Source organism: Anser anser (assembly GCF_964211835.1).
Source record: "Anser anser genome assembly, chromosome: 35".
Lineage (NCBI taxonomy): Eukaryota > Metazoa > Chordata > Aves > Anseriformes > Anatidae > Anser > Anser anser.
In genome coordinates, this window is record NC_139756.1 from 385,975 (window position 1) to 412,939 (window position 26,965).

At 63.4% G+C, this 26,965-nt stretch overlaps 3 protein-coding genes across 7 annotated transcripts in view; 2 read left to right on the top strand and 1 right to left on the bottom strand.

The window, feature by feature from the left end:
• Nucleotides 1–1,125: 1,125 nt before the first annotated feature.
• Nucleotides 1,126–15,398, bottom strand: SLC44A2 (solute carrier family 44 member 2 (CTL2 blood group)). Of its 4 annotated transcripts, none has more exons than XM_083815126.1 (22): nt 15,248–15,398; nt 11,904–11,952; nt 11,752–11,825; nt 11,513–11,597; nt 11,336–11,420; nt 11,088–11,204; nt 10,948–11,008; nt 10,532–10,655; nt 10,277–10,360; nt 9,845–9,957; nt 9,523–9,654; nt 9,162–9,261; nt 8,941–9,033; nt 8,591–8,675; nt 8,009–8,271; nt 7,846–7,940; nt 7,501–7,604; nt 7,009–7,082; nt 6,817–6,887; nt 6,577–6,665; nt 6,179–6,263; nt 1,126–4,072 (listed from the first exon to the last, which is right to left on the bottom strand). In XM_083815126.1, exons 1-22 carry the CDS (start codon nt 15,279–15,281, stop codon nt 3,966–3,968), a joined length of 2,124 nt encoding a protein of 707 aa, XP_083671252.1. In that variant the 5' UTR covers nt 15,282–15,398; the 3' UTR covers nt 1,126–3,965. The 4 variants fall into 4 exon arrangements, with proteins under 4 accessions (XP_083671252.1, XP_083671250.1, XP_083671251.1 ...); XM_083815124.1 differs by having other exon boundaries at nt 1,126–5,777; nt 15,248–15,381; XM_083815125.1 differs by lacking the exon at nt 15,248–15,398 and adding an exon at nt 13,772–13,973.
• AP1M2 (adaptor related protein complex 1 subunit mu 2) lies at nt 14,244–20,701 on the top strand. Of its 2 annotated transcripts, none has more exons than XM_083815128.1 (11): nt 14,244–14,404; nt 16,891–17,047; nt 17,128–17,195; nt 17,300–17,430; nt 17,518–17,665; nt 18,912–19,038; nt 19,147–19,361; nt 19,448–19,606; nt 19,718–19,843; nt 20,301–20,376; nt 20,502–20,701. In XM_083815128.1, exons 2-11 carry the CDS (start codon nt 16,927–16,929, stop codon nt 20,522–20,524), a joined length of 1,194 nt encoding a protein of 397 aa, XP_083671254.1. In that variant the 5' UTR covers nt 14,244–14,404; nt 16,891–16,926; the 3' UTR covers nt 20,525–20,701. The 2 variants fall into 2 exon arrangements, with proteins under 2 accessions (XP_083671254.1, XP_083671253.1); XM_083815127.1 differs by lacking the exon at nt 14,244–14,404 and adding an exon at nt 16,514–16,651.
• An 883-nt stretch (nt 20,702–21,584) lies between these two features.
• The window catches only part of KRI1 (KRI1 homolog), a 66,348-nt gene continuing 60,967 nt past the window's right edge, over nt 21,585–26,965 (top strand). Inside the window, exons 1-19 of the mRNA XM_083815132.1 lie at nt 21,585–21,713; nt 22,764–22,831; nt 22,926–23,031; nt 23,168–23,260; nt 23,358–23,413; nt 23,544–23,593; nt 23,698–23,797; nt 23,896–23,973; nt 24,520–24,656; nt 24,736–24,853; nt 24,940–25,035; nt 25,164–25,334; nt 25,778–25,862; nt 25,964–26,025; nt 26,109–26,241; nt 26,326–26,456; nt 26,572–26,636; nt 26,739–26,834; nt 26,946–26,964. Of these exons, the coding sequence (XP_083671258.1) occupies nt 21,632–21,713; nt 22,764–22,831; nt 22,926–23,031; nt 23,168–23,260; nt 23,358–23,413; nt 23,544–23,593; nt 23,698–23,797; nt 23,896–23,973; nt 24,520–24,656; nt 24,736–24,853; nt 24,940–25,035; nt 25,164–25,334; nt 25,778–25,862; nt 25,964–26,025; nt 26,109–26,241; nt 26,326–26,456; nt 26,572–26,636; nt 26,739–26,834; nt 26,946–26,964 (1,746 nt within the window). The 5' untranslated portion in view covers nt 21,585–21,631. The remainder of the gene's footprint in view (nt 21,714–22,763; nt 22,832–22,925; nt 23,032–23,167; nt 23,261–23,357; nt 23,414–23,543; nt 23,594–23,697; nt 23,798–23,895; nt 23,974–24,519; nt 24,657–24,735; nt 24,854–24,939; nt 25,036–25,163; nt 25,335–25,777; nt 25,863–25,963; nt 26,026–26,108; nt 26,242–26,325; nt 26,457–26,571; nt 26,637–26,738; nt 26,835–26,945; nt 26,965) is intronic.

The following is a 26,965-nucleotide window of genomic DNA, read 5'->3' on the forward strand; positions in this document are numbered from 1 at the left end:
ACAAATATTATTTAGAAAAAAGTAATTAATTTAACTAAAGGAAAGAGTGAGTGAAGCGTCGGCGTTTGGAGGGAATAAAGAAAAAAAAAAAACAAGCAGAGGCGATGTGGAAGCACAGAGAGAGAGGAAAGAAATTACTCTCTGCTTACCACTAACAAGTGGTGCTTGGCCCGTCCCTGAAGCAGGGCGTCAATACACGTAGACACTGTTTGGGAGGAGGACGGATGTTTTAAGGACAACCCCCCCCCCAGTTAACTCCATCCCAGCCAGACCCAGCACAGGTGGTTACAGGATTCTTGGGCAGCAGCTCGTAACAGTCAAAAAAAAATAAAAAAAAAAAAATCAAGCCCCAGACTCTGAAAATAGGAAGCAGAAAGTTGAGTGCGCTCGAGCGAGCTTTACCCTTTTTTTACCCTTTACCCTTTTTTTACCTTTTTTTTTTTTTTTTTTTACCATTTTTGGGGTGAAAGCCAGCAGTTTCTGTTACCCACGCGCTCACGCTCTGTGTTTTCCCCAGCTGTTCCACAGCACGGGGCAGAAGGCAGGCGAAGCGCTGCGGGCTGGTGCCCTTTTTTCACCTCCGTTTCAAGCGATCTGTGCTGGAGGGGAGCTCATGCTCAGGAGACTGCTGCCTGTTCACGGCGTAAACGTACCTGGCCGATCACGCGGCGTGATCGCTCACACCCAAAACCCCTTTTTTTGCGGCCTGCCCGACCAGCTCAGGGCCCCGTGCCCCGCACAACCTGTCCGAGGCACTCGAGGGAAGCTGGCGCTTGGTGTTAACGGCTTGGTCCAGCGGGAGCATCCCCACCGACGCGGCTCCCAGCTTCGGCGAGGCCGCGCGTGTTTCCTGCTTTCCCCTCACCCGGGGTTTTGCCAGGCCTCTTTCCAGAAAAAGGCCCAGGCTTCGCCTCTCCGAAAAGCTGGAAGTTTTACAGAATTGGAGTGAGGCGAATGGGCCGATCGCACCGTTTCAGAGCAGAGGCCCGACTGAGCAAGGGGCTGGACGCGGGGGGTCCCCAGCGGTCCCTTCCACCCTCCACCCCTCTCTGAGTCGCCGCAGAGAACACGACGAAGTTTTTGCCGTCACGTCAGAGCCCCAAATGAGCCGCGTGCTGGAAGTGGTGAGGTCCAAGTAGGCACTTTATTTCTGGTCGGAAAGCTGACGTCGACGCCACCGCCGCATGCGACATCGGAAACGCGCGCGTACGTTCCAGCTGGAGGTGTGTGCTTGCAGAGGGGCCCCGGTGCACAGCAGCTGCGCTCAATGCCTCGCAGAAACACATTTCAAAGGAAGGGGAGTGTAGAACATCAGCCCTGCAGCTTTTAAGCAGGGCCCGGGGATGATTCGGGGAATAACACGGAGCACGCGGGGATCACGGGGGCAAAAGGAGCATCTCGCAAGACAGAGAAGAGCGCAATTATTCCTAAAGGGGAAAGATGTTTTTAAATACAGGGCTTAGGCAGAGGAGGTGCGCTCCCAGGCGCAGGCATCAGCCCGCGCTCGCAGAAACAAACAGTGGAAGTCGTCGAGCGAAGCCTTTCTGGATGCCAAAACCCTGCTGTGGCGTGAATGCCATTTCCTCAGCAGGAAATAAATAGGATCCCCTAATTCTGCCCCTTCAATCCCAAGTTTACACAACACAGCAGAGCCAGCCCCATGTCCCAAGCGAAGGGCACCTTTTGCTACATTAACGGTCCTTTTTCAACCTTCGTACTTTCGGACCTAGCAAGCGGTGGTGTATGTTGATGCACATAGACGTCGGTTACTGATGGTCCTGTTACCTTGGACAGCATTTCCACAACCAAAGCATGAAAAGTTAACAGCTGACGTCTGGGAGCAAGCAGTGAATTTGCCCTCTATACATAAACTTCAAACAGAAAGAAAAAAAAAAAAAATCACAACTCAAAACCTAGGCAAGGATGCCAGAGGAAAGGGGAAAAAAATAATAATTCAGGACCAGAATCATGCCCCAGAAAGTATTTTCTCATGGCTGCTACTGCAGCTGTAAAATTAACACATTCCTACGATTGCTCCCACTTACCTACTGACCGCCTATCCTGAACTGAGAGGACGATTCTCCTCTTTAATGCCTTATTTTTTATTTTTTTATTTTTTAAAAGCTTTGCCCCCGAGTTAGCATCACCTCAGCACACGACTGTTTCAACACCTGTCCCTAAAGCAGTACTGGAAGGGATCGCAGCAACGGCTGGAGAACTGAAACCACCGGGAAACGGCTAAAACCAAAACACAGAACCCCCCAAAGCAGTTAATAGTGCAAATAGAAAACATCTCTTGTGTCTTACAAAAATACTACAGGGATCTAAAGGTTACTGAGAAATACGTATAAAAGAAGCAGAATATACCCTTGAGCACGAGTTACAGTTACGCGTGGCTAACCAAATTTAAACCCTCGTAATAAAGAAGTTTTGCAATCTTTAAGAGAAGGAGGTGCCTGCAGCCCCACAAACCTCCTGCTGCCCGCCCTGTGCTTCGGGAGCTGCTCAAGTTCTCCACTTCACACCTCGGCGGATTTATTTTAAAGCAGAATAAAGCGCAATCAGGTAAAATCCGTGGAGGTGACCACACCTGGGCAAAGCCTCCTTGAAACTGGCACACGTGGCTCCTGCGGTTCCCCGTTCACAACAGCAGGGCTGTGTAGCTCCCGTGATCTGCCCAAAGGAAGCGTCGGTATTTTATTTACGTTTTAATGCTCTGAGGCAGCGATATTTAACCTCCTTCAATCTATTTCTCAAAAAATCTCCCTTGTTTTTCTGATGGAAGTTGCTAGAGGTCTGCATCTTCCTATCAGAAAAAGCAGCTAGCTAAAAGTCCAGAAAGCCCCGTGGCGTCTCAGGACATAAGGCAACCTGTTTGGCATTTGGTTTGCTTAAAATTACCTAATGTAAACCTAAAAAAAAAAAAAAAGATATATATGTATATATATACACACACACACTACTCCTTTACCATGCCCACAGGTGGGGGGGGTCTTCCTAGGTCATCACACCGGCAAAGCACCGCTAGCTAATTTTGTTGGCGTGTCAGGGACACTTTGCTGCCACATTTTGGAAAACATAACGCAGGATTTGTTCAGAGGACGGGGTGGAAGCTGTCAGCCCTTTCAGCACGATGAAATAACTGCACAGAGTACGCCCATCTGTGCCAGTTCACGGCCCCCTCGGGTAGCTGGGCACCTTCCACCCGGGATTTCCTTCCACCGTCACACACGGTTATAAGAGCAATAACGAGCTCATTCATAAAGTGATTACTTCTCTAACCTGCACCCACCAAAACCCCAAAAGCAGAACCCTAAAGAGTCTTCGAAAGACAGCAAGAGAAGCAAGGCTGTTTCTGCACGTTCCTGGCTCTCCAGGTGGGAACCAACAATTTCAACCAAATATTTTTTTTTTTGGGGGGGGGGGGCTGCAAATCAGCAGCAAGCCAGAGAGCTGCCGAAAGCCACCACCAGGGCAGCTGCTCGGCTCGGCGGTCACTGCAACGCCTGGGTTTGCCCAGGCGCTACGAGGCAGCCGAGCGCGGCTGCCCTGAACATGACGGCGTTGTCGGATTTCTCATTTACTTTAAAATTCACTTTGCTGTTGGCTCAATGCCCCCTGAAGACCGGACTTTGCCCTGTGCTCGTGCCAGAGCCGGTCCCACGCTGCTTTTATCAGCGCCAGCAGGTCCTGGCCAGAAACATCCCAAGGTGGGATGGGCAGGGGCTGAGCCGTGCTGAGTTATACAGCCCCGGCAATTAACGCCGGATCGTTAACCATCACCCAGTCCTCGCTGAAATGAGCCCTTCCCCGCTGCTCTGCGCAGAGCCTTGCTGGTGGTTTGGGTGCATCGAGACAGCATTTTCTCCTGGGACAAGCAGTGCTGAGCGCCGGGTGCAACCCCGCAACCTTGCTCCCGGCGCGGGAAGGGAAAAAACGGAGGAGCGGGGAGGGCGCGGCGGGCTCTACGCCTCCGGCTGGCCCTTGTTCGTCTTCTTCAGCAGCTTCTTCAGGTCAGGAGACATGAAGTACGGCTTCTCGGCCGAGCCGTCGTTTCGCTCCAGGTCTTCCACTGCAACGAGAAACCCCCCCGCGCAGCAGCGGGGGCCACAGACAGGGGTTGGCACGGCCGCGGCACGGAGCTTAAAGGCAGCGAGACGGCAGAGGAGCGCTGTGCCACCCGGCTAAGGAACATTCCTTTGGGGCGCTCCCGTGGAAATAAAGGGCTTTCAGCTCATCGTGGGGAGAGGGGATTTTCCCTCTGCTGCACCCAAAGGCTCCCGGGCGTGCGAAACGTCACAGCCGCTCCTTGTTTTAAAGGGAGTGTTGTGCTCTGAGAACTTCCTGATTGTTACGTGGAAGAAAGTAAAGGTTTGGCAATTATTTTTTTTTTTTTTCCCTTGGGAAAGTTTAACAGCGCTGCAGGAAGGAGCTGCGAGGAGAGGTCACCCCGGAGTGCTGCCTCCACCTCCCTCCCTGCTCCTCCTGTGTCCTGAATTGCTTGGGCCACAAGCACAAAGTGATTTTTGCTCCTTCTGCGTCCCGAATTGCTCCGGCCACGAGTACAAAGGGATTTTGCTCAGCGTTGCTCGCCCAGCACACAATGCCCTCGCCAACACGCGACGCGCACGCGGTAATTAGGTGCACTCCCAGCACTGAACGCACCGGTTGGCCTCGGCGCCCAACAGCTGCTCCAGCGAGAAAGTCACAACCACAACAACAGAAAAAAACAAACCGCAAAGCACCAGCGTCAGAGCTGAGCAAAGAGAGCTCTGGGACGTTTTGTAAGGGACGACGCCGGGATGGGAATCCAAGCATCGACACTGCGCCTTTGTCCTGCTGGAGGTGGCGCTCCGTCTGCTCGGGGTTTGTACCGCGAGCTGCGGGATGGCGCGCAGGGTGAGTCGCCACGGACGGCGTTCCTTAAGCCTTGCTCACCCTTGGGGCATCAAGAGAAAACAAGGAGAGGACCCAGCCGCCACGAAGCCATCGTGGTCCTGCAGCTCCTCCACCCACAGAGCAGCCAAACCACCGACCAAAGCAGCTCTGGAGCAAGCAGAGCTCGTACAGCACCGGGCAAGCCTCTACGTAGGGGCTCAACCTCTGCGCCACCAGCAGGAGGACCCAAAAATCTTTGTTAAACGCAGGAGGCTGCGAGTAAAAGCCTCAGCAGTTTGCAACCACCGCCAGCTGCTCCTTTTAACCTCCCTACAACAACAGCGGGGGGGGTTCACCCAGGAGAAGGGCGTGCTCTGCCTCACACCCGACACTCTGCAGGAACTGAAAGCGAAACGTCCGCCACCGCGCACGGGGATCCTCGGGTGCGCTGACCCGCTTGGCACAGGGCGAGGAGCGGGGGCACCGGTTTTCCACCACCCCGGGAGCGAACCCGGCCGCACACCGGCACCGGGCACGCGTGGCTCAACAGCTCCTGGCCACACGTGCCCGGCTGTGCAGGAGCCCAGATTAACTCCAGATTTGTTCCTTCCACACACGAGTATTCATTATTGGGCGGGGAGGTGGGGTCGGTACAGCAGGGAGAAGCCAGCACCCCTCCGGCCGGGAGGACCTGGAGGACATCCAGCTGGGAGCTCTGCACCAACCGCGGCCGCAGGAGAAGGCTGCTGGGGCCACGCAGCCACCCCGGGGCCAGCCCTAGCCTTGGCTATCGGCGCTTTTGGAAGGCTCTAGGGTCCCCTTCAGCAGGATGGCACTCAGCTCGGGGGACATGTAGTAAGGCCTCTCGGGAGATCCATCGTTCCTCTCCAGATCTTCACCTTTTCACAACCCCAGGAAGAAGCAGCCGGGATGGGGAGAGGGGAACAAAACAGCGGGAGAGGCCAGGGAAGGGCAGAGCAGAGGTGAGAGGAGGAGAAGAGCGAGGAGAGACACGAGGAAGGGAAGGAAGCAAAACAAAAGGGGAAAAAAAAAGGAAAATTGAAGTTAGTAGCAGTTAGGTTCCCCCAAAACCAAAGCACCGAAACAGAGAGAGACCCAGAGACAGGCTGTGGGCTTCCAGGTAGAGGGGAGAGTAGAGGCTGGTAGGAAGGCAGGTGGAAGGTGGGGAAGGAAAGAGTGGGAGAAAACCCTACGGAGAGGCCAGGGGAGCAAACCCCGGGGTCCAGATGGCTCTGGGGCGGAGGGAGGTTCTGCTGCCCAGCGGGAGGAGGACACTTACAGAAGCAGAGGAAGAGGGTGTCCACGCACATGCCATAGACGCTGAAGAACCCGTGGGCAATGAGGTAGGAGCCCACGATCACCGTCTGAAAGAGAAACACTGCGGTTAGGTGGAACCTGGCAAGGAGGAGAGAATCCCAAATTCCCTGGGGGGAGGGGGAACAGAAAGGAACAGGGAACAAAAGGCGTCTGCAGCAAGGGTGGACGGAGCCAGCCCGGATGGCAAGACGCCTCCTAGCCAGCAGCCGAAACAAAGGCTCATTTCAGTGGCGATGGAAAATAAGCCTGCACAAAGCAGCTCTGCAGAGACAGCCAGCGGAGCAGCATTTTTAAGGCATTCTTGCTACGGATTTCGTTTGGTCACATCTAAATTCCCCAGCAGAGCAGAAAGCAGCTCACCAGAATAGGAACCCAGTAGTAATTCAGGGGCGGCGCTGTGTCTTGGACCAGCTTGATGCGCTGGGTGAAGAAAAAGAAGGCGAGGATTCCTGGAAAACAAAAAAGTCACACAAACGGCTGCAGGACCCTGGGCAGAACGAGGGGGCTTGGGGAAGGCTCCCCTTCCCAAAAAACAGGCTTTGGGAAGGCTCCGGGTGCAGCAAATGCCCCAAGGAGAAGCTTAGGTTGGCCAACACTTACCAACGCTGCCCACGATGAGGAGTTTGCCGAGGAAGAAGAGGAAATCGGTGACTTTATCTAAGACGGCCACCCTGGGAATGAGAGAGAGGTGAGCGCCTGCTCCCAGCGGACATTTGGCTGCCTCTTTGACAGCAGGAGGGGCTTGGACACCGGGAACTCGCCCTCAGGCCAGGCTTTCGAGCAGGACCTCACCTGATGATGTTCCTCATCAGCAGGAAGAAGGCGTTCCTGGCGGAGGTGCAGAAGTTGGTGCCATAAACTGCAATCTAGGAGGGGTCACAGAAACGGAAGCAGAGAGGTGAGGAACAGCATTGTGCAGGATTCGGCCCGGAGAAGAGGCCACGATTCATCCCATCTCTTGAGTGAAATTCTCAGCCGGCTGGAGAAATCCCAAACCTGGAAGCGTTTTTTCCTCCACCGGCAGGTCAAGCATCAGCACCCGAACTGGGCCAAAAGCCAAATCCCCCCCCACCCTGGTTTCTCTGAAAAGGTTCGTGCCAAAGACGAGGCAACACAGTGAACATTGAGGCTTTCCAGCAAAACAGCTAGAAAATGCTGAAAAGCTTCGTTTTCCCATGAAATTGAGAGGCACAGGTCTCAACAGCCTCCCAAAGACAGCCCCGCGTATGCCGATACCCCCCATAGCCATGACCCCTTGGGCGCCCAACGCCGGCAGACCCTTACCATGATGTAGGCGTTTCTATTGAGGAACTTGATAAATTTTTCCAGGCACCAGAAGCAGCACTTCAGGCAGCTCAAGAGGAACTTGGCAAACTTGTTATCTGCAGCTGGAGGAACACCATGGGACAGGAGGATGAGCAGCTGAACCCAGAGGCCCTCTGCAAGCCTCAAGGTGCCCACGTCCTTGTCCCAGCCTCTGGGTCCATCTGGTCCAACCCCTGACCACCTCCAGACATCTGGAGCACCTCAAGGGAGCATCTCCAAGGAGGGAGACGTCCCCCATGGGCTCTGGTACCGCAGAGACACCAGCCGTGCCCACCTACTCATTTCCCAGCCCCGTTTCGGTACCTTTCAGCCTGTGGTCCAGGTACTCCAGAGTGACCCTGATGACTTGGACGATGGCGAGGATCAGCGACCCGAAGGCGAGCGAGCCGGTGTGGTACCTGGGAAAACCGCTCCGGTTAGACGCGGAAAACCCCGAGAAGCTCGCGGTGCTCCTCAAGGGACGTACCGGAGCGCGCGGCCGAAGGCGGAGAAGAGGGGGAAGGCGGGCATGTCGTCAGGTTTCTTGAAGGCCCAGTAGTACGAGGCGAAGGCGCCTGCCAGCGTCACCTGCCCCAGCGCGATCACAAAGTTGGCGAGCCAGAAGAACATGAAGACGTTGAAGAACTGGAGGATGATGAGGTACTTGTGGTACGCCGTCTCTCCCCCATAGAACGCGAAGAGGCACTGGGCGTCGGGGCACAGCTTGGTGACGTTGGACGTGTTGAATTTCTGGGGGGGGACAGAAGAATTTTAAGGCACCGTGAGGCGGACCGACGACATCTCGTGGTCAACCCAAAGCCACACCGGCTTTCAGAAGACTTGATCCTGCTCAACGTTTTGTACATTTGCTCAGATCAAAAAGCAAGCTTTGCGCATAAAACAGCTTAAAGAAAAATAACAGCACGATGCAAATGAGTTCAGAAGTGTGGAATTTCGCTTGTAAGAGCCTACAGGCTTGAATGACCACCAAAGTATTTTTTGTGTAAGAAACTATCTTTTCTTTCACGGGTAAAGCATAGCATTGGAACGAATTTCTTGACATCCTCACCTCTGGGCTGCAGGTCTGCCCAGAAAACTGGCACGCCGACTCGTTGAACACCTTATAGACGGCCTCGTTGGAGGTGGAGAGGAAGCTGCAGCACGGCAGTTAAGGAGACACGACTTCACAAAAACACAAGCCTGGATCCTCAGCCCGCCCAACGCAGCTTTGCTCTTGCCAATCTTCTGCTTCCCTACGATGGGTTTTGTTTCTTTTAACCCAGAGGCCGCAGCTGGCGGCTTTGCAAGCGGATGCATCCCTGACTCTGGAACGAGTTCAGCACCCTGGAGGACCTTTAGTGTCTCCACGGCTTCCTTCCCCTGGAGCCAACGCGCAGGAAAAGGAAGGAGAAAGGATACACGGCCGTGCTGGCCCAGTAGGCGATGCAGAGGCACAGCAGGAAGAAGGTGCACAGCGGAAACAGCAGCGACATCATGATGTGGCCAACAGCCCTGCCGAGGACGGGGGAAGGCGGTTAGAACCCGTGGAAGTCCTCGTGAAGACGGGGACACCCCGTTGTCCCCTCCCTTCGCAACGGGTGACCACGGCCACCTCCGCCCGGGGACGCGGTGGCCCGTACCTGCTGGCCTCCTTGATGAGCGCGATGGCGATGAGGATCCTCTTGCGGAGGAAGATGAGCAGCAGGATGATGACCACCTCCACCACGCACAGGATGATCACTGGAAGGGAGAAGGGGAGCCCCGTCAGCGCACGGGCACCGTCCACCCTCGCCTTCCCAATCCACCGTGGTGCCCAGCAATCCCCGAGGGACGTCCAGCACGGCCTTCACGTGCTCCATCCATCCCGTGGCATCAAGCACAGCCACCCTCCGTAGCCCAGCTTTTTGGAGAGGGCCACCAAGAGGCCAAGAAGGCCCCGAAGTCTCTGTGCTCTCCCTTCCCGAGCACGTTCTCCGTGTCCGCAGGAGGACAGGGACTCACTGAACGCCAGCCACGTCTGCCGCAGGTGGAGGTAGACGCGCAGGTCCGTCTGAAACCCAAGGTCCGTCAGGGAGACATCGGAACCAGCTTCCCCCTTCAGCTTGGCGTACTCCATGTAACAGTGGAAGATTCCTGGGGTGGAAAGCAGAAAATCGTCGTACTGGCACTCAACAGCAGAGAGCGAGGTGCTGCCCAACCCCGCCGATATTTGGGTCCAAGGACTCTGCCTGGGGGGGTTCTGCACGCAAACCCTGCTTAAGATAGGGAAAGGAAAACAGGGAGAGCACGGAGAAGGCTCCCGACCGCCGAGGACATCGCTCACCGTAGCCCAGCACCAGGATCACCAGCACGATCATCACCCAGACCATGATCCCGGCCAGGAAGCGGAGCAGGACGATGAAGATCAAGCTGGCCACCATTGCGATCACCAGGCCTCTGCGGGAGGAAGAAGGCAGCCTTAGAAATGGAAACTCTCCGTGACAGAGGGTGACTGGGGTGGGGGCGAAGTTGCTCCAACACGCTCCAAAAAACCCCGTGCCACTTCCCACTCCTGTGGGCCTCTGTGGTGTGGGAAGGGGACAGCTCGGTCCTTCGGGACCTGCTTTACTTCAGCCTCTACACCCACTGCCACCCTTCTGCTGTCAGGTTTGAATGGAAATTATGCAAAAGTCAGGAAAAGGCAGAAAACGGTGGGGGAACTCCTGAGCTTTGCCCCTCGGGAGCAGGTGCCGCACGGGCGCCAGCCTCTGCTCACATTATGATCCAGTACCAGGAGACCGTGTAGTCCTCAAAGATCTTCATGGCCAGCTGCCTCATCTCCAGGACCACGTTTGCTTTTCTGGAACGCGAAAAAAAAATAACAATAATAAAATAAAAGCAAAAGGCAGGGGAGAGCGTCGGTGTCCGCTCTGCCTGCGGCGGTGCAGACAAAAACCTCATGGTTTGCTCCCCCCCGAAGCGACGATAACGCAGCAGCCTCGTCACTGCTCCCGTGTTCGCCGGCACCTACTTGGCCCCCTCGAGCAGCTCGGTGACGTTCCTGCGGCTCCCGCGCCCGTCGTCGTAGGTGGTCTCGTTCCCCACCATGATGACGCCCTTCTTGGCCTGGATGGCCGGGAGGCAGCGGCGAGCCACTGCAAAAGAGGGGGCTCAACAGATGCCCCCCCCCCGCCCCATGGGACACCCCCAAACGCGCTCGCCCACCGGTGACCCCAGGGATGGTGCTGCTCCCATCCAGCATCCCGCTGAAACGAACCCCCAGCAGCACTCCCAAACCCACCCAAACCTCCCCCAAAATCCCCAACGGGCAGCTCGGATCCCAAAAAGCCCAAACAAAGCGAGCACGGGCGCTTCCCCAGCCGCAATGAGCAGGGCCCCAGTTTGTTAATCAGTTAACGGCAGCTCGTTAGCCACCTCCAGACATACGTGGGGTGCTGGGGATGAGCATGGCCGGGCACTCCTTGTCCTTCAGCACCTCGATGGGAGCCTGGATGGGGACAGCAAGGGGGAGGTGAAGTTCTGGGGCTGAGATGGGACGAAGCCCCGCTCGGTGCAGCCCGACGCACCTTGCTCAGGTCCCCGAATTCGGGCACGCAGAACTGCCGGTAGTATTGCAGGTCGGCGGGCACGAGGTAGGCACCCAGGTAGGTCATGTACCGGTCCGGACATTTGCTCACGCAGATCTAGGAACAAGGAGAGGAGGAGGTGGGGAAGTGCACCAGGAATGCCGCAAAACCCTTCATTTTTGGCATTTTTCTCTTTTTTAAAGAAGCCCAGCACCGGGGAGCTGCACCGGTAGAGCATCCAGAAGTACCTGTGTGGTCGGGCACTGAAACTCCAGCAGCACCAGCGGGCTGGCACACTTCACGATGTCGAAGTAGAAGAGGAAAGGCTTGTCCCTGCAAAGAAAGCGGCTCAAAATGCCACCCCGGGGGCGTCGCGACGCCAGCGAGCAGCACACGAGCAGGGAGGACCGGGGGGGGGCACCTACTCGTTGGCCGTTCCCTGATGACCGCAGAACTGCCCGCGGCTGTCCGTGGGGTAGATCACCTTCCGCGGGTCCCCGTGCGTCCACGCTGGGCAGTGGGGACAAAACGGGGCAGTTCGGTTACCTCCGGCCCCATCCCCAGCTCTATTTTTTCCGAGGAGCTCCCGGCCCCTCGGACCCCCCCGGGACCATATGTACTGAGGAGCTCCCGGCCCCTCGGACCCCCCTGGCACCATACGTACCCACGATGCCCACCACGACATAGCCCACGATGGCGAGGACCAGCAGGATGCAGCAGGCCACATCGGTGCAGCCCCTGCGGCCGGGAAGAGAAGCGGGGCCGTGAGCACGGCCGCCGGCCCCACCAGGGGGTCGCGGGGGGGGCTGCTCTTACCTGTCGTAGATGGGACCTTTGAACTTCGGGTCATATTTCTGCGGCGTCCCTGCGGGGATGGAGAACAAACCGGCTCAGTTGGAAAAACCACTGGGGAGGAGGAGTTTTCCCTTCGCTTCCCCGCCGCCTCCCCAAGGAGGCAGCGAAACCTCCGCGCCCTTGGGAACGCGATGCTGCCACCAAGACCAGGCTGCCGAGGCGGGGGGGAACAGCCAAACGACACCCCCACCCCGTTCCCATTGCTGCTGGAAAAGTTCCAGCCCACCCTTTAGGTTTGTTCTCCCCTCCCTGTGACAACGATGCACCAAAACCCAACGCGGACGTGAGCAAAGCAGGAGCCGTCCCTGTGCAGACCGGGGAGCCCCGATTCCCAAACAACCCCCCCCCCCCCCCAAAGCTTTTAAACAAAAGGCCTGGGAGAACCAGGAGCAGGAGGAAAATAATCTCAGCTGCCATTTCCCTCCTTCAGCGCCTCTGCTTTCCAGGCGTGGAAACAATTATCCCCTTGGAGAGCAAGTTTCCCCACAGCTCTCTCCGAAATCGTTCCCCTGCTCCTGCAACCTGCACCCGCTCCTGCCCGGCAGCCCGGTGGTTAAGCCGCGCTCCTTCGCCCCTCGTTATTTTTAGGGTGGGAATTCAGCCAGCGAGGCCGGTTCCAGTGTGGGAGCGGCCGGGAGCTGGGACACGTCTGCTTCGAGGCAGTCCTGGGGCGCTGGGAGCAGCCCCGTACCAGGACAAGTCAATTTTGGGGTGCCCAGAGCAGCCCCAGACCAGGACAAGTCAATTTTGGGGTGCCCAGAGCAGCCCCGTACCAGGACAAGTCAATTTTGGGGTGCCCAGAGCAGCCCCAGACCAGGAAACATCAGTTTGGGGGGGGCCTGAAGTGCCTGCTACTGGGGAGACGTATGATTCAAGGCACTTTTGGGGTGCCTGGAGCAGCCCCACGCTGGGACACAGCAGTTTTGGGGTGCTTGAAGCAGCCCCACAAGGGGATGCGTCAGCTCTGGGGGGCTGCGAGCAGCCCCATAAGAGGACACACCAGTTTGGGGGCACTCAGAGCAGCCTGGTATCGGGGAAACATCTGATTCAGGGCACTTTTGGGGTGCCTGGAGTAGCCCCACGCAGGGAACACATCTGTTTTGGGGTGCTAGAAGCAGCCCCGTGCTGCACACATCACTTTTGGGGAGCTTGGAGCAGCCCCACACCATGCACTTTGGTTTTGGGGTGCCCAGAGCAGCCCCGCACCACGTGTATTGGTTTTGGGGTGCTTGGAGCAACCCCGTGCTGCACACACCGGTTTCGGGGTGCCCAGAACAGCCTCACACCATGCACATATCAGTTTTGGGTGCCCACAGCAGCCCTACAACACACACATCGTTTTTGGGGTGCTTGGAGCAGCCCCACACCACGCACATCGGTTTTGGGGTGCCCGGAGCAGCCCCACACCCATCGGTTTCGGGGTCCCCAGGGAGCTGCGCCCCCATGGAGCGACCCCACCACATCCCAGGGAGCTCCCAGCCCTTTTTGGGGACGCTGCGCCCCAAAACACCCACTCGGGGGCCTCGACCCTTGCACGGCGCCCTCCGTGCCCTCGGCGCCGCCGCCCCATAAACAGCAGATCCACCCGGCCGCCCTCGTTAGCCATTAACCGCCGCGCTAACGAAGGCCTCGGTGTTAACGAACCCTCCCCGCCGCCTCGCAGGCAGGAAGCACCGCGAACCAAAGCGGGGCCGAGCTCGCGCCATGCCTTATCTCGGCCGCCGCAACTTCCTGCGCCCCACTCCTTGGTGCCGCCGAGGGTCCCCCGGCACGGGGTCGGGGGCGAACCCCGCGCCCCCCACCCCGACGCCTTCCCCCCCAACCCTTACCGTGCTTGCCGTAGTAGTTCTCCTCCTCCTGGTCCCCCATCCCTTCGCCGCTCGCCCCAAAACAGCCCCTGCGCGCTCAGCCCTGGGCGTGCCGGTCTGCCAGGAACCGCAGCCGGCGGTGCAAAACACGCCGTTAAAGGCGCAGCTGCTTCATCCCCTCCTCATCCTCGCCTCGCAGCTGCTTCGTCCCCTCCTCATCCTCGCCCCGGCGCCCACCGCCCACGGCGGCCACCACCCTCCGCCCGCCGGCGGGGCGGCGCGGTGACCACAGCGCGGTTTGGTTTTGGTTTTCATCCCGGCGGTTTGCTATATTTAGGGGTCTGAATAAATATTTAGGGGACAAATAAATATTGCGGGGGGGGAGGGGGGGTGGTATAAATAAATCAGCGTGGCGCTGGGCGGCTCCGCGGAGGGTTGGGGACGGCGGCGCCGCGATGTCCCCGCGGCTCATAGGCTGCCGGTGATGTCAGGGAGCGGGGCTCAGCACCCCCGGATGCGTCGCGGGAACAAAAGAGGGGCACGGAGGGGGCCGGGGCGCGTGACCCCGTTGTGCCCCCCCCCTCCGGCCCGTGGGGACGCCGGGACCCCCCGGTTCGGCGTCAGAGGACGGTGGCACCGCGTCGGCGCGCCCAGGTCCGGTTGGTGGCACTCGGGGTGCCAGCGGCGGTGCCCCACCCTGAGACCGTCCCCGTCTCACCGCGCACGATTCGCCCCCCCCAAAACTCGGTGGTCCCCAAAGCTGGGGGGGGGGGGGGCCCAAAACCGGCAGCCCCCAAAACTCGGTGCTCGCCAAACCCGGCGACCCCCGAACTTGGTGGTCCCAAAACTTCACAATCCGCAAACTCGGTGGTCCCCAAATCCAGCAGCCCCCAAACCAGCGGTCCCGAAACCCAGAAACCTCCAAACGGGGTGGTCCCCAAACGGGGTGCCCCCCACACTCGGTGGTGACCGTACCCGCCCCCCCCCCCAAAACTCAGTGCTCCCCAAAGCTGGTGCCCCCCAAACCCAGCAGTCCCCAAACTTGGTGGTCCCCAAACCTGGTGGCCCCCAAATCCAGTGGCCCCCAAACCCGGTGGCCCCCGCGCTCGGTGGTAGCCGTACCCCCCCCCCCCAAAAACAAACCTCAGTGCTCCCCAAACCCAGCAGCCCCCACTCATGGCAGTCACAAAACCCAGTGCCGCCCCCCCCCCCACCCCAAATTCGGTGCTCCCAAAACTCGGTGACCCCCAAAACCTGGTGACCCCCAAAACTCGGTGACCCCCAAAACCTGGTGACCCCCAAAACCTGGTGGTCCCCAGCCCCCCGCCCCCCCCCCCCCAGCAGCCCACCCCCCCCGGGGACCCCCAGGCAGGCCGCTGCCGGGGAGGGGACCCCCATAACGGATTGGAATCCGTGGGGACCCCCCCCCGGAGACAACCGAGGGGGGGGGTCCCGGGGGTCCCAAGGGTCCCGGGGGTCCCCTCGCCGCCCCGGTACCGTAAGCGCCGTCCGGGTCCTTCCTCCCCCCCATGGCGGGGGCTCGGGGATGCTCCGGGTTCCCCCCCCCCCGCCGCTGCCGTTGCGGCCGCTCCCGGGGCGTTGCGCCTGCGGCTCCGAGCAACCGAAGGGGGGGGGGGGGCGCCGTTACCGTGGCCCCGCCCCCCGCCCGTGGCCCCGCCCCCTCCTCTTAGCCCCGCCCCCTGACCCCCCCCCAAAAAAATCGCTCCCCCCCCCCCCTTATGCCCATCACGGTTGGGCTCGGTGCTGGGGCGGGGGGGGGGGGGGGCGCACGGTCGGGTGTTGGGGGGCTGCGGGGAGCCCCCCCCGGGGTGGGTTGGGGGTCCTGGGGGTTGGGGGGGGATGCAGGGAGCCCCCCCCCAAGGATCGGGGGGGGGGGGTCCAGGGTGGGGGAGGGGGCTGCAGGGAGCCCCCCCACACAGTTGGGGGGGGCTGGGTGTTGGGGGCTGCAGGGAGCCCCCCCCCCCCCCCCAGGATCAGGGTGGGGGGCTGGGTGTTGGGGGGCTGCAGGGAGCCCCCCCAGGGTGGGTTGGGGGTCCTGGAGACTGGGGGGGGTTCAGGGAGCCCCCCCCAGGATCAGGGTGGGGGGCTGGGTGTTGGGGGGCTGTAGGGAGCCCCCCCAGGGTGGGTTGGGGGTCCTGGAGACTGGGGGTGGGTTCAGGGAGCCCCCCCCCCAGGATCAGAGCGGGGGGCCTGGGGATTGGGGGGCTGCAGGGAGCCCCCCCAGGGTCAGGGTGGGGGGTCTCGGTTTTTGGGGGGGCTGCAGGGAGCCCTCCACAGTCAGGGTGGGCGTTCTGGGTGTTGGGGGGCTGCAGGGAGCCCCCCCTGGATCGGGGGGGGGGGTCCGGGGAGGGGGGGGGGCTGTGGGGAGCCCCTGAGGGTCAGGAAGGGGGGTCCCAGGTGTTGGGGGCCTGCACAGATGCACCCCCCAGGCCAGGACGGGGGGGTCCCAGCTAGGAAGGGGCTGCCAGCCCCTCCAGCCCCACACATGGGGGTCCTGGGTGCCGGGGGGCTGCTCAACCCCCCCCCCCCCCAAAATTAAACCATGACCCCCCCCAGGTTGTGGGTCCGATGTGGGGCCCCCCCCCCCCATCCGTGCCGCCCACCCCTCCCCGTCCCCCATCCCCACGCGGGGACGGAGCCACCCGCAGCCCCCGGGACAAGGCCAAGCCGAGCTTGGGGCCCCCCCACGAATGGGGCTGGGGGGCTGTGACCCCCCCCCCCCCCCCGAGTCCTCCCCCCCCCCCCCCGGAGCCGTCCCCTTTAAGGCCCCACCGGGCCATGGGCGCAGCCGCTCACCTGGCGCAGGTGACGGGGAAGGAGGAAGCGGCAGCCGGGGCCATGTCCGCCTCCGCCGTCTTCATCCTGGACCTCAAGGGGAAGGTGAGACCCCCCCCCTTTGGGACCCCCCCCTGCTCCCCACCCACCCCCCAGGACCACAACACCCCATGGGCCCCGGCCTCAAGGTCAGCCAAGGTCACGGCGGGTCCCCCCCCCCGTCACCGCCATCCTTGGGGACACGCGCGTGGAGAAGCGGTGGTGGTCGGGGTGGGCGAGGGGTGTGCAAAGGAAGGTGGGGGGGTCCTGGCTGACCCCCCCCCCCTCGCTGCCCCCCCCCTCAGCCCCTCATCAGCCGCAACTACAAGGGGGACGTGAGCATGGGGGAGATCGAGCACTTCATGGGGCTGCTGCTGCAGAAGGAGGAGGAGGGGGCTTTGGCCCCGCTGCTGACCCGCGGCCAGGTTCATTTCCTCTGGATCAAGCACGCCAACCTCTACCGTATCCTTCCTGCCCCCCCACCCCACCCCCGGGACCCCCCCACCCCCCACCCCGGCGCCTTTCCTTAACCCCCTCCCCAGTGGTGGCCACCACCAGGAAGAACGCCAACGCCTCCTTGGTCTTCTCCTTCCTCTACAAGGTGGTGGAGGTGAGGCCGGGGGGGATTTTGGGGGGGGTCGGTGACCCCGGCTGGACCCTCCTGGGGGGGGTGACAAAGGTGGGAGCCCCCCCCCTGTGTGTGTGTCCCCCCAGGTCTTCTCGGAGTACTTCAAGGAGCTGGAGGAGGAGAGCATCCGGGACAACTTCGTCATCGTCTACGAGCTGCTGGATGAGCTGATGGACTTCGGCTTCCCGCAGACCACCGACAGCAAAATCCTCCAGGAGTGAGTGGGGCGGGGGGACTGGGGGGCTTTGGGTTGGGGGGGGCAGGACCCCCCCCCCCCCCCCCCGCCATCACCCCCATCCTTCAGGTACATCACGCAGGAGGGCAACAAGCTGGACACCGGCAAGTCCCGCGTGCCCACCACCGTCACCAACGCCGTGTCCTGGCGCTCCGAAGGCATCAAGTACAAGAAGAACGAGGTCTTCATCGACGTGATCGAGTCGATGAACCTGCTGGTGAGGGGGGGGAGCCTACAAAACGGGGGGCACCAAAAAATGGGGGGTGGGGGGTCCCAACGCGGCGGGGTCTGCTGCTGGGTGCCCGCCGGTGAGGGGCGGTGGTGGTGGTGGGGCCCGTGGTGGTGGGGTTGGGGCTGGAGATGGGGCTGGAGATGGTCGGGGGGGGAACTGGGCCAAATCGGTGGGGCCGGGGGGAGGACTGGGGTCAAACTGGTGTGGGGGGGGAGCGACTGGGTCGAACTGGTGGTGGTAGTGGGACTGGGGTCGGACTGGTGGTGGTGGGACTGGGACCATAATGGTGGTGGTGGTGGGACTGGGGTCAGACTGGGGGGGGGGGGGGGGGGACTGGGGTCAGACTGGTGGTGGTGGTGGGACTGGGGTCAGACTGGTGGTGGTAGTGGTGGGACTGGGGCCTAAATGGTGGTGGTAGTGGTGGGACTGGGGCCTAAATGGTGGTGGTGGTGGGACTGGGGCCTAAATGGTGGTGGTGGTGGGACTGGGGCCAGAATGGTGGTAGTGGTGGGACTGGGGTCGGGCTGGTGGTGGTAGTGGTGGGACTGGGGCCTAAATGGTGGTGGTGGTGGGACTGGGGTCGGACTCGTGGTGGTAGTGGTGGGACTGGGGCCTAAATGGTGGTGGTGGTGGGACTGGAACCCAGCTGGTGGTGGTGGTGGGACTGGGGCCATAATGGTGGTGGTGGTGGGACTGGGGTCAGACTGGTGGTGGTGGTGGTGGGACTGGGGCCTAAATGGTGGTGGTGGTGGGACTGGGGTCAGACTGGTGGTGGTGGTGGTGGGACTGGGGCCTAAATGGTGGTGGTGGTGGGACTGGGGTTGGACTGGTGGTGGTAGTGGTGGGACTGGGGCCTAAATGGTGGTGGTGGTGGGACTGGAACCCAACTGGTGGTGGTGGTGGGACTGGGGCCATAATGGTGGTGGTGGTGGGACTGGAACCCAACTGGTGGTGGTGGTGGGACTGGGGTCGGACTCGTGGTGGTAGTGGTGGGACTGGGGCCTAAATGGGTGGTGGTGGTGGGACTGGAACCCAACTGGTGGTGGTGGTGGGACTGGGGTCGGACTCGTGGTGGTAGTGGTGGGACTGGGGCCTAAATGGGTGGTGGTGGTGGGACTGGAACCCAACTGGTGGTGGTGGTGGGACTGAGGCCACACTAGTGGTGGTGGGACTGGAACCCAACTGGTGGTGGTGGCGGGACCGGGGCCAGCGCTGGGTCCGGTGCCCGCAGGTGAGCGCCAGCGGCAGCGTGCTGCTCAGCGAGGTGGTGGGCACCATCAAGCTGAAGGTTTTCCTCTCGGGGATGCCCGAGCTGCGCCTGGGCTTGAACGACCGCGTCCTCTTCGAGCTGACGGGACGTGAGTGCCGCCGGGGTGGGCGCGGGGCCGCCGGGGGGGGGGGCGGGGGGGGGGCCGTCCCCGTCCCCTGGCGCGGTGCGCGTCCCCCACGGCGCCGCCCGTCCGCAGGGGGCAAGAACAAGTCGGTGGAGCTGGAGGACGTGAAGTTCCACCAGTGCGTGCGGCTCTCGCGCTTCGACAGCGACCGCACCATCTCCTTCGTGCCGCCCGACGGCGACTTCGAGCTCATGTCCTACCGCCTGGGCACCCGCGCCAAGCCGCTCATCTGGATCGAGTCGGTCATCGAGAAGTTCTCCCACAGCCGCGTCGAGATCATGGTCAAGGTGAGGCACCCCGGCGGCACCCCGGAGGGGACCGAGGCCGCCCGTTGACCCCGTCGCCGCGTCCCGTCCCCCGTCCCCCCCTCAAGGCCAAGGCGCAGTTCAAGAAGCAGTCGGTGGCCAACGGCGTGGAGATCGCGGTGCCGGTGCCCAGCGACGCCGACTCGCCCAAATTCAAGACCAGCGTGGGCTCGGCCAGGTACCTCCCCGAGAAGAACCTCGTCGTCTGGAGCATCAAATCCTTCCCGGTGAGGCCGCCGGCGGGGTGGGGGGGGTGGGGGGACGGGGGCGGCAGCGGGGTGCCCGCCGTCCCCACGGGGTCGTCCCCGCGCCGTCCCCAGCCGCGCCGTGCCGCGCAGGGGGGCAAGGAGCACCTGATGCGCGCCCACTTCGGGCTGCCCAGCGTGGAGAAGGAGGAAGACGAGGGGCGGCCGCCCATCGCCGTCCGCTTCGAGATCCCCTACTTCACCGTCTCGGGCATCCAGGTGACCACCGGGGCCTGGGGGGGGGGGGGGGGTTGGTGGCCTCGGGGTCCCCCCCAGTGGATTCGGGGATGGGGTGGGAGGGACACATTGGAGGGGCCGTGGGGTTGGGGTGGCCCCAAGGAGGTGACCCCAATGGTTTGGGGACAGGGGAGTGGGGACACGGCCTGTGGGGGTGTCTTGGTTTTTTGGGGGGTGTCGGGGTCCTCTTTTTTTGGAGGGGGGGGGTTGGTGGCCTCAGGGTCGCCCCCCAATGGATTCGGGGACGGGGAGGGAGGGACACGTCGGAGGTGCCATGGGGTTGAGGTGGCCCCAGGGAGGTGACCGTGATGTTTTGGGGACAGGGGAGTGGGGACAAGGCCCGTGGGGGTGTCCTGGGTTTTGGGGGGGGTGTCGGGGTCCTCTTTTTTTTGGGGGGGGGGGGGCACACACACAGCATCCCCAACCGCCGTGCCACCAGGTGCGGTACATGAAGATCATCGAGAAGAGCGGCTACCAGGCGCTGCCCTGGGTGCGCTACATCACCCAGAGCGGGGGTGAGTGGGACCCCCCCGGGACCCCCCCACCTTGGGGACCCCCCCCGCCCTGGGACCCCCCCACACTTTGGGGACCCCCCCCACACTTTGGGGACCCTCCCTCACCGCTGCTCCCCCTCCCGCAGACTACCAGCTCCGCACCAGCTAGGGGGGGGCCACAGCCATGCCCCCCCCTCCCCAAGGACTCTCCCCACGGAGACCCCCCCCCACACGCCACAGAGACACCTCGCCCCCCCCTTTGCCCCCCCCCACCTTGGGGACCCCCCCCCCCAACCTTGGGGACCCCCCCGCTCTGCCTCTGTCCCTATAAAGATGGGAGCTGTGATGGGGCCGGCTCCGTGCTTTTCTTGGGGGGGCACGGGGGGGGGATCTCAAGTGGGGGGAGGTTCAGGTTCGGGGGGGGGGTCTCAAGTGTGGGGGGGTCTCAAGTAGAGGGGTTATGGGGGGGGTCTCACAGGAAGGGGGTCTCATGGGGGGGTCTCAAGTGGGTATCATGGGAAGGGGGGTCTCAATGAGGGGGTTTCAATGGGGGGGGTCTCAAATGGGGGGGCCTCACGGGGAGCCTCAAGTGGGGGGGAGCGGGGGGGTCTCATTGGTGGGGGTCTCAAGTGGGGGGAGTTTTGGGGGGGTCTCCCGGAGAGGGGGGTCTCATGGGGGAGTCTCACGTGGGGGGGTCGGGGGGATCTCACTGGGGGGGGGGGGTCTCATGTGGGGGGTGTCATGGGGGGGGGGTCTCAAGGAGGTGGAGTTTCGGGGGGGTCTTGTGGGGGGGGGCTCTCACGGGGAGGGGGTCTCATGGGGGGGGTCAGGGGGATCTCATAGGGGGGGATCTCATGGGGGGGTCTCATGGGGGGGTCTCATGGGGGGGTCTCATGGGGGGGGTCTCATGGGGGGGGGTCTCATGGGGGGGGGTCTCATGGGGGGGGGTCTCATGGGGGGGGGTCTCATGGGGGGGGGGGGGGAGAGCCTCATGGGGGGGAGCTCCCACGTGGGCCCCGGCCGCATTTTGAATCCCCCCCCCGCGCCTCCAGCCAATCAGCGGCAGCCCACCTCCCGGAGCCGCTTGCCGATTGGCCGAAGCGCGGCGAGGGGGGGGGGGGGGGGGGAGGGAACCATCGGGGTGGGAGGGAGGGGGGGGGGCTTCGCCTTGAACCCGCGGCGGGCGGGCCCACCCTCGGGGAGTTGCCGCTTTAAGGGCGGGGGCGGGGCCGGGGCGGGTCACGTGACAGCGGGGGGGCGGAAGCGGCGCGGGGCGATGGCGGGGCCGGGGCTGCGCGTGAACGCGGCCTTCGCCGAGCGCTACGGGCGGTACCGGCGGCGCGAGGAGCTGCAGCGGCGTGAGCGGGGCGGGGCCGCCGGCACCGGGGGGGCGTGGTCACGGGGGGGCGGGGCCACCGGGATCCCGGGAGGCGGGGCTACCGGGAGTGGGGGGAGGCCGGGATTAGGGGGGAGAGTGGGATTAGGGGGAGACCGGGATTAGGGGGATACCGGGGTTGGGGGAGGCTGGGATTAGGGGGGAGAGCGGGATTAGGGGGAGACCGGGATTAGGGGGATACCGGGGTTGGGGGAGGCCGGGATTAGGGGGGAGAGCGGGATTAGGGGGAGACCGGGATTAGGGGGATACCGGGGTTGGGGGAGGCCGGGATTAGGGGGGAGAGCGGGATTAGGGGGAGACCGGGATTAGGGGGGAGAGCAGAATTGGGGGAATACCAGGATTAGGGGAGACTGGGACTGGGGGAGACTGGTATTGGGGGGGACATTGGGATTAGGGGAGATCGAGATTATGGGACATGGGGTTGGGGGGATACCAGGATTAGGGGGGGTGCTGGGACTGGGGGAGACCGGGATTAGGGGGGTCACCAGGACTAGGGGGATACTGGGATTAGGTGACACTGGAATTAGGGGAGATTGGGACTGGGGGGACATTGGGATTAGGGGAGACACTGGGATTGGGGGGAGACCGGGATTGGGGGGAGACTGGGACTGGGAGAGACTGGGATTATGGGACATGGGGACTGGGGGGATGCTGGGATTAGGGGGAATACCAGGACTGGGGAGTCACCGGGACTAGGGGGGATACTGGGATTGGGAACACTGGGATTTGGGGGGAGACCTGGACTGGGGGGACACTGGGATTGGGGACAGCGGGATTGGGGTACCCGAGGATTGGGGGGGATACAGGGACTGGGGGGACACCAGGACTAGGAGAGACTGGGATTAGGGGACACCAGGATTAGGGGAATACCGGGATTTAGGGGGACACCAGGATTTAGGGGGAGACCAGGATTAGGGGAACACCAGGATTAGGGGACACCGGGATTAGGGGGATACCGGGATTAGGGGACACGAGCCCCCCCCCAGTACCAAACCCCCCCCCCCCCCTTCAGTCCAGGACCGCTATGGGGACACCGGCGCCAGCACCACGTCCGACTCGGACAGCAGCGGGGACGAGGTGGTGAGTTGGGGGGGGGGGGCACTTTGGGGACCCCCCCGGGACCCCCCCGGTGCCCCCCCAACCCCCCGGTGCCCCCCCAATCCCCCCCCACAGCCCCCTGGACCCCCGCCTGGAGCGGGATTTCTACCGCACGCTGGCCCTGCTGAAGACCAAGGACCCCCGCATCTACCAGCGGGACGCCACCTTCTACAGCCACCCAGGTAACGGGGGGGGCCGGGGGGGTCGTGTGTCCCCCCCCCCCGGGTGCTGTGCCCCCCCCCGGGGTGCTGTGACCCCCCCCCGAGGCTGTGACCCCCCCCCCGGGGGTTGCCCCCGCATCGTCCCCGCTGTCCCCAGAGTCGTCGTCGTCGTCGGAGAGCGAGGGCGAGCGGGCGCCGCGGCCGCTGTACCTCAAGGACTACGAGCGGAAAGTGGTGCTGGAGCAGGACGGGGTGAGGGGGGGGCGGGTTTTTTTTTGGGGGGGGGGCACTTTATTTTTGGGGGGGGGGCAAGGATGAGCCCCCCCCCCTGCTTCCTTTTTCCCCCAGCAAATACGTGGACGAGGAAGAGGAGGAGGAGGATGCAGAGGCCACGAGGAAGAAGGTGGGGGGGTGTTTTTTTTGGGGGGGGTGGTTTTTTGGGGGGGGGGGGGGCATTTTGAGGGGGGGGGGCACCGCTGTTTGTGCCTCCCCTCCACCCCCTGACCCTGTTTCTGTCCCCCCCCCCGGTTCAGAGGGCGGCCTCCAAGAGCTACGTGGAGGAGCAGCGGGAGCTGAAGGAGAGGTGGGGACACGGTGGGGGGGGACACGGGGACAGGGGGGGCACACGGGGACCTGGGGGGGGGGCACGGCAGCGGCGTGACCGAGTGTCCCCCCCCCGCCCGCCAGCTTCCGAGCCTTCGTGGCCGATAGCGAGGAGGAGGAGGAGGAGGAGGAGGAGGGGGGCTCGGCGCTGCTGCGGCGCCGCAACCGGACGGCGGAGGAGAAGGTGAGGGGTGGGGGGGGTTGGGGACATGGGGGGGGCACGGGGGGGGCGCTGTGTCACCTCTGTGTCACCTCTGTGTCCCCTCTGTGTCCCCCCCCCAGGCCCGCGAGGAGGAGGACTACATCCGCTGGCTGAAGGGACAAGGGGACATCCCCGAGGGGGAGCCGCTGCGGGACCTGGTGAGGGGCTGGGGATGTCCCCGTGTCCCCCGTCCCCATGTCCCCCGTCCCCGCGTCCCCATGGCCCTATGTCCCCATGGCCCTATGTCCCCATGGCCCTATGTCCCCATGTCTTCATAGCTCTGTGTCACCATAGCCCCGCGTTCGTGTCCCCAAGCCCCATGTCCCCATAGCCCCATGTCCCCAAGTCCTCAAAGCACTTCATCTCCGTGTCCCCAAGCCCCATGGACCCATGTCCCCAGGCCTTTTGTCCCTGTGGCTCCATGTCCCCAAGCCCCATGTCCCCTTGTCCCCATGTCCTTGTGTCCCCAAGCCCCATGTCCCCATGTCCTCGCAGCCCCATGTCCCCAAGCCCTGTGTCCCCAAGTCCTCATAGCACTGCATCCCCGTGTCCTCAAGCCCCTTGTCCCCGTGTCCCCACGTCCTCATGCCCTGTGTCCCCATGTCCCCAGGCCCCATGTCCCCACGCCCTGTGTCCCCACGTCCCCATGTCCCCAGGCCCCGTGTCCCCGTGTCCCCATGTCCCCACGCCCCGTGTCCCCGCAGGTGCCCTTGCAGCGCTACTGGACCGACCCGGCGCTGGACCCCGGGGAGCGCTTCCTGCGGGACTACATCCTCAACCAGGGCTACCGCGAGGAGGAGGAGGAGGAGGAGGAGGAGGACGAAGAGAACGGCGGCGAGGGGTGAGCGGGGACACCCCCCTCGTCCCCCCCCCCTCCCCTCGGGGACACCGCTGTCCCCTCACCGCCGTGTCCCCCCCAGGGCCCCCCCCGGCCTGAGCGTGGCCGATTCCTCGGACGAGGGCGAGCTCTTCCTGGCCCGGCAGGAGGACTTCGAGCGCCGCTACAACTTTCGCTTCGAGGAGCCGGGGGCCGAGCAGGTGGGGAGGGGGAACCTTGGGGGGGAGGACACAAAGGGACAACGGGGACGGGGGGGACGCTGACGGTGCCCCCCCCCCCCCCCCAGGTGAAGACGTACCCCCGGAGCATCGCCACCTCGGTGCGGCGCCGCGACGAGCGCCGCAAGGAGAAGCGGGAGCAGGTCCGGGAGAGGAAGAAGAAGGTGAGCGGTGCGAAATGAGGGGGGCTGGCCGGGGGGGGGGGGGTCCCAGTCCATCCGTCCCTCACCCGTCTGTCCCCTCCCTGTCCCTCTGTGTCCCCCCCGCCCCGTCCCCGTCCGTCTGTCCCCAGGAGAAGGCGCGGAAGCGGGAGGAGCTGAAGCAGCTGAAGAACCTGAAGCGGGAGGAGATCGCCGCCCGCCTGGCGCGGCTGCGCGAGGCCACCGGCAACGCCACCGTCGGCTTCTGCGAGAGCCAGCTCGAGGGGGACTTCGACCCGGCCCAGCACGACCGCATGATGGCCGTGGGTCCCCGACCCCCCCCCCATTGTCACAGCCCGTCCCCGGCCTGTCCCCAACCCCGTGTCCCCGCGCCCCTCTGTCCTCGCGCCGTCCCCACTGGGATCGGCTCCATCCTGTTCGGCCCCGTCCCGTCCTGCTGCAACCCTTTTCCTCCTGTCCTGTCCTGTCCCCGTCCCGTCCCTCTGACCCCGTTCTTGTCCCCTCGTTGTCCCCATCCCGTCCCGACCCCGTTCTTGTCCCCTCGTTGTCCCCATCCCACCCCAACCCTCTGTCCCCGTCCCCATCCCTGCTGCTGGGGTTCTTTCTCTCTCCCCTCGTCCTCAGCCTGGCTTCGTGGCGATCCTCCCTGTCCCATCCCCCTGTCCTGCCCCCCTCCTGTCCCCTGTCCTGTCCCCGAGCCCCCCCCCATCCCCACTGACCCCCACCCCGTGCCCCCCCCCCCCAGGAGGTTTTTGGGGACAACTACTACGGCTGCGGCGAGGAGGAGAAGCCGCAATTCGAGGACGAGGAGGACGAGGAAGGGCCAGAGGGTGAGTAGGGCCGAGGCCACTGCCCCGAGGCCACCGCCGCCCCCCCCGAGGCCACCACCGCCCCCCCAAAGTCCCTAACGTGTTCCCCCCCCCCCCCACAGACTGGAACTGGGACGCGTGGAGCGGCCGCCGGGAGCCGCACTGCGAAGACCCCGACTTCGTGGTGCGTCTTCCCACCACCCCCGTGACACCCGGGAGGGGTGGGGGGGAAACCTGACCCCCCCCCTTTGTCCCCCCCCCCTTAAGATGGACGCTGACTACGACCCCGCCGCCCCCCCGGCCCCCCCCAGGAAGAGGGAGGCGCCGGCGCTGGGCAAGAAGCGGCGCCGGACGCGCTTTCGGGAAGCGGTGGAGCGGGAGAAGCCGGCTTTCGACCCCGGTAACGTGGGGGTCCCCCCCCCTTTGAGATCCCGATCCCCTCCCTGGGGGGGTTACTGAGCCCCCCCCCCAAATTTTGGCACAGCCACCGGCACCTTTGAGCAGTACCTGGACGAGTATTATGGGCTGGACTACGAGGACCTGGTGGGGGACCTGCCCTGCCGCTTCAAGTACCGCAACGTCGTCCCCTGCGACTTCGGCCTCACCACCGACGAGGTAGAGCCCCCGGGGGGGGGCACACACCCCTGCCCCCCCCCCAGCACCCCGTGACCCCCCCACGGGGTCTGCACCCCCCCCAGGATCCTTACACCCCCCCCATTTTGCTCCCCAGATCCTGGCCGCTGACGACAAGGAGCTGAACCGCTGGTGCTCCCTGCGCAAGACCTGCATGTACCGGTGAGGGGGCGGGGGGACATTTTTAGGGTGTGTGGGGGGCTTTGGGGTGTCCCTGCGTGTGCCCCCCCCCTGATTTTGCGGGGGGGGGGTCCTCGCCTGCAGGTCGGAGCGGGAGGAGCGGCAGGATCAGGCCAACTACAGCCGGCGGGCGCAGAACACGTGGAAGAAGCGGCAGATCCTAAAATCCCTCGCGGCCACGTACGTGGGGGATTGGCGTCACGGGGGGGGGCACCACAGGCTGGGGGGGGGTCACTACAGGCTGGGGGGGGTCACACACGACCCCCTCACCCCCCCCCAAAATCCCTGCAGCACGGAGGAAGAGCCCGAAC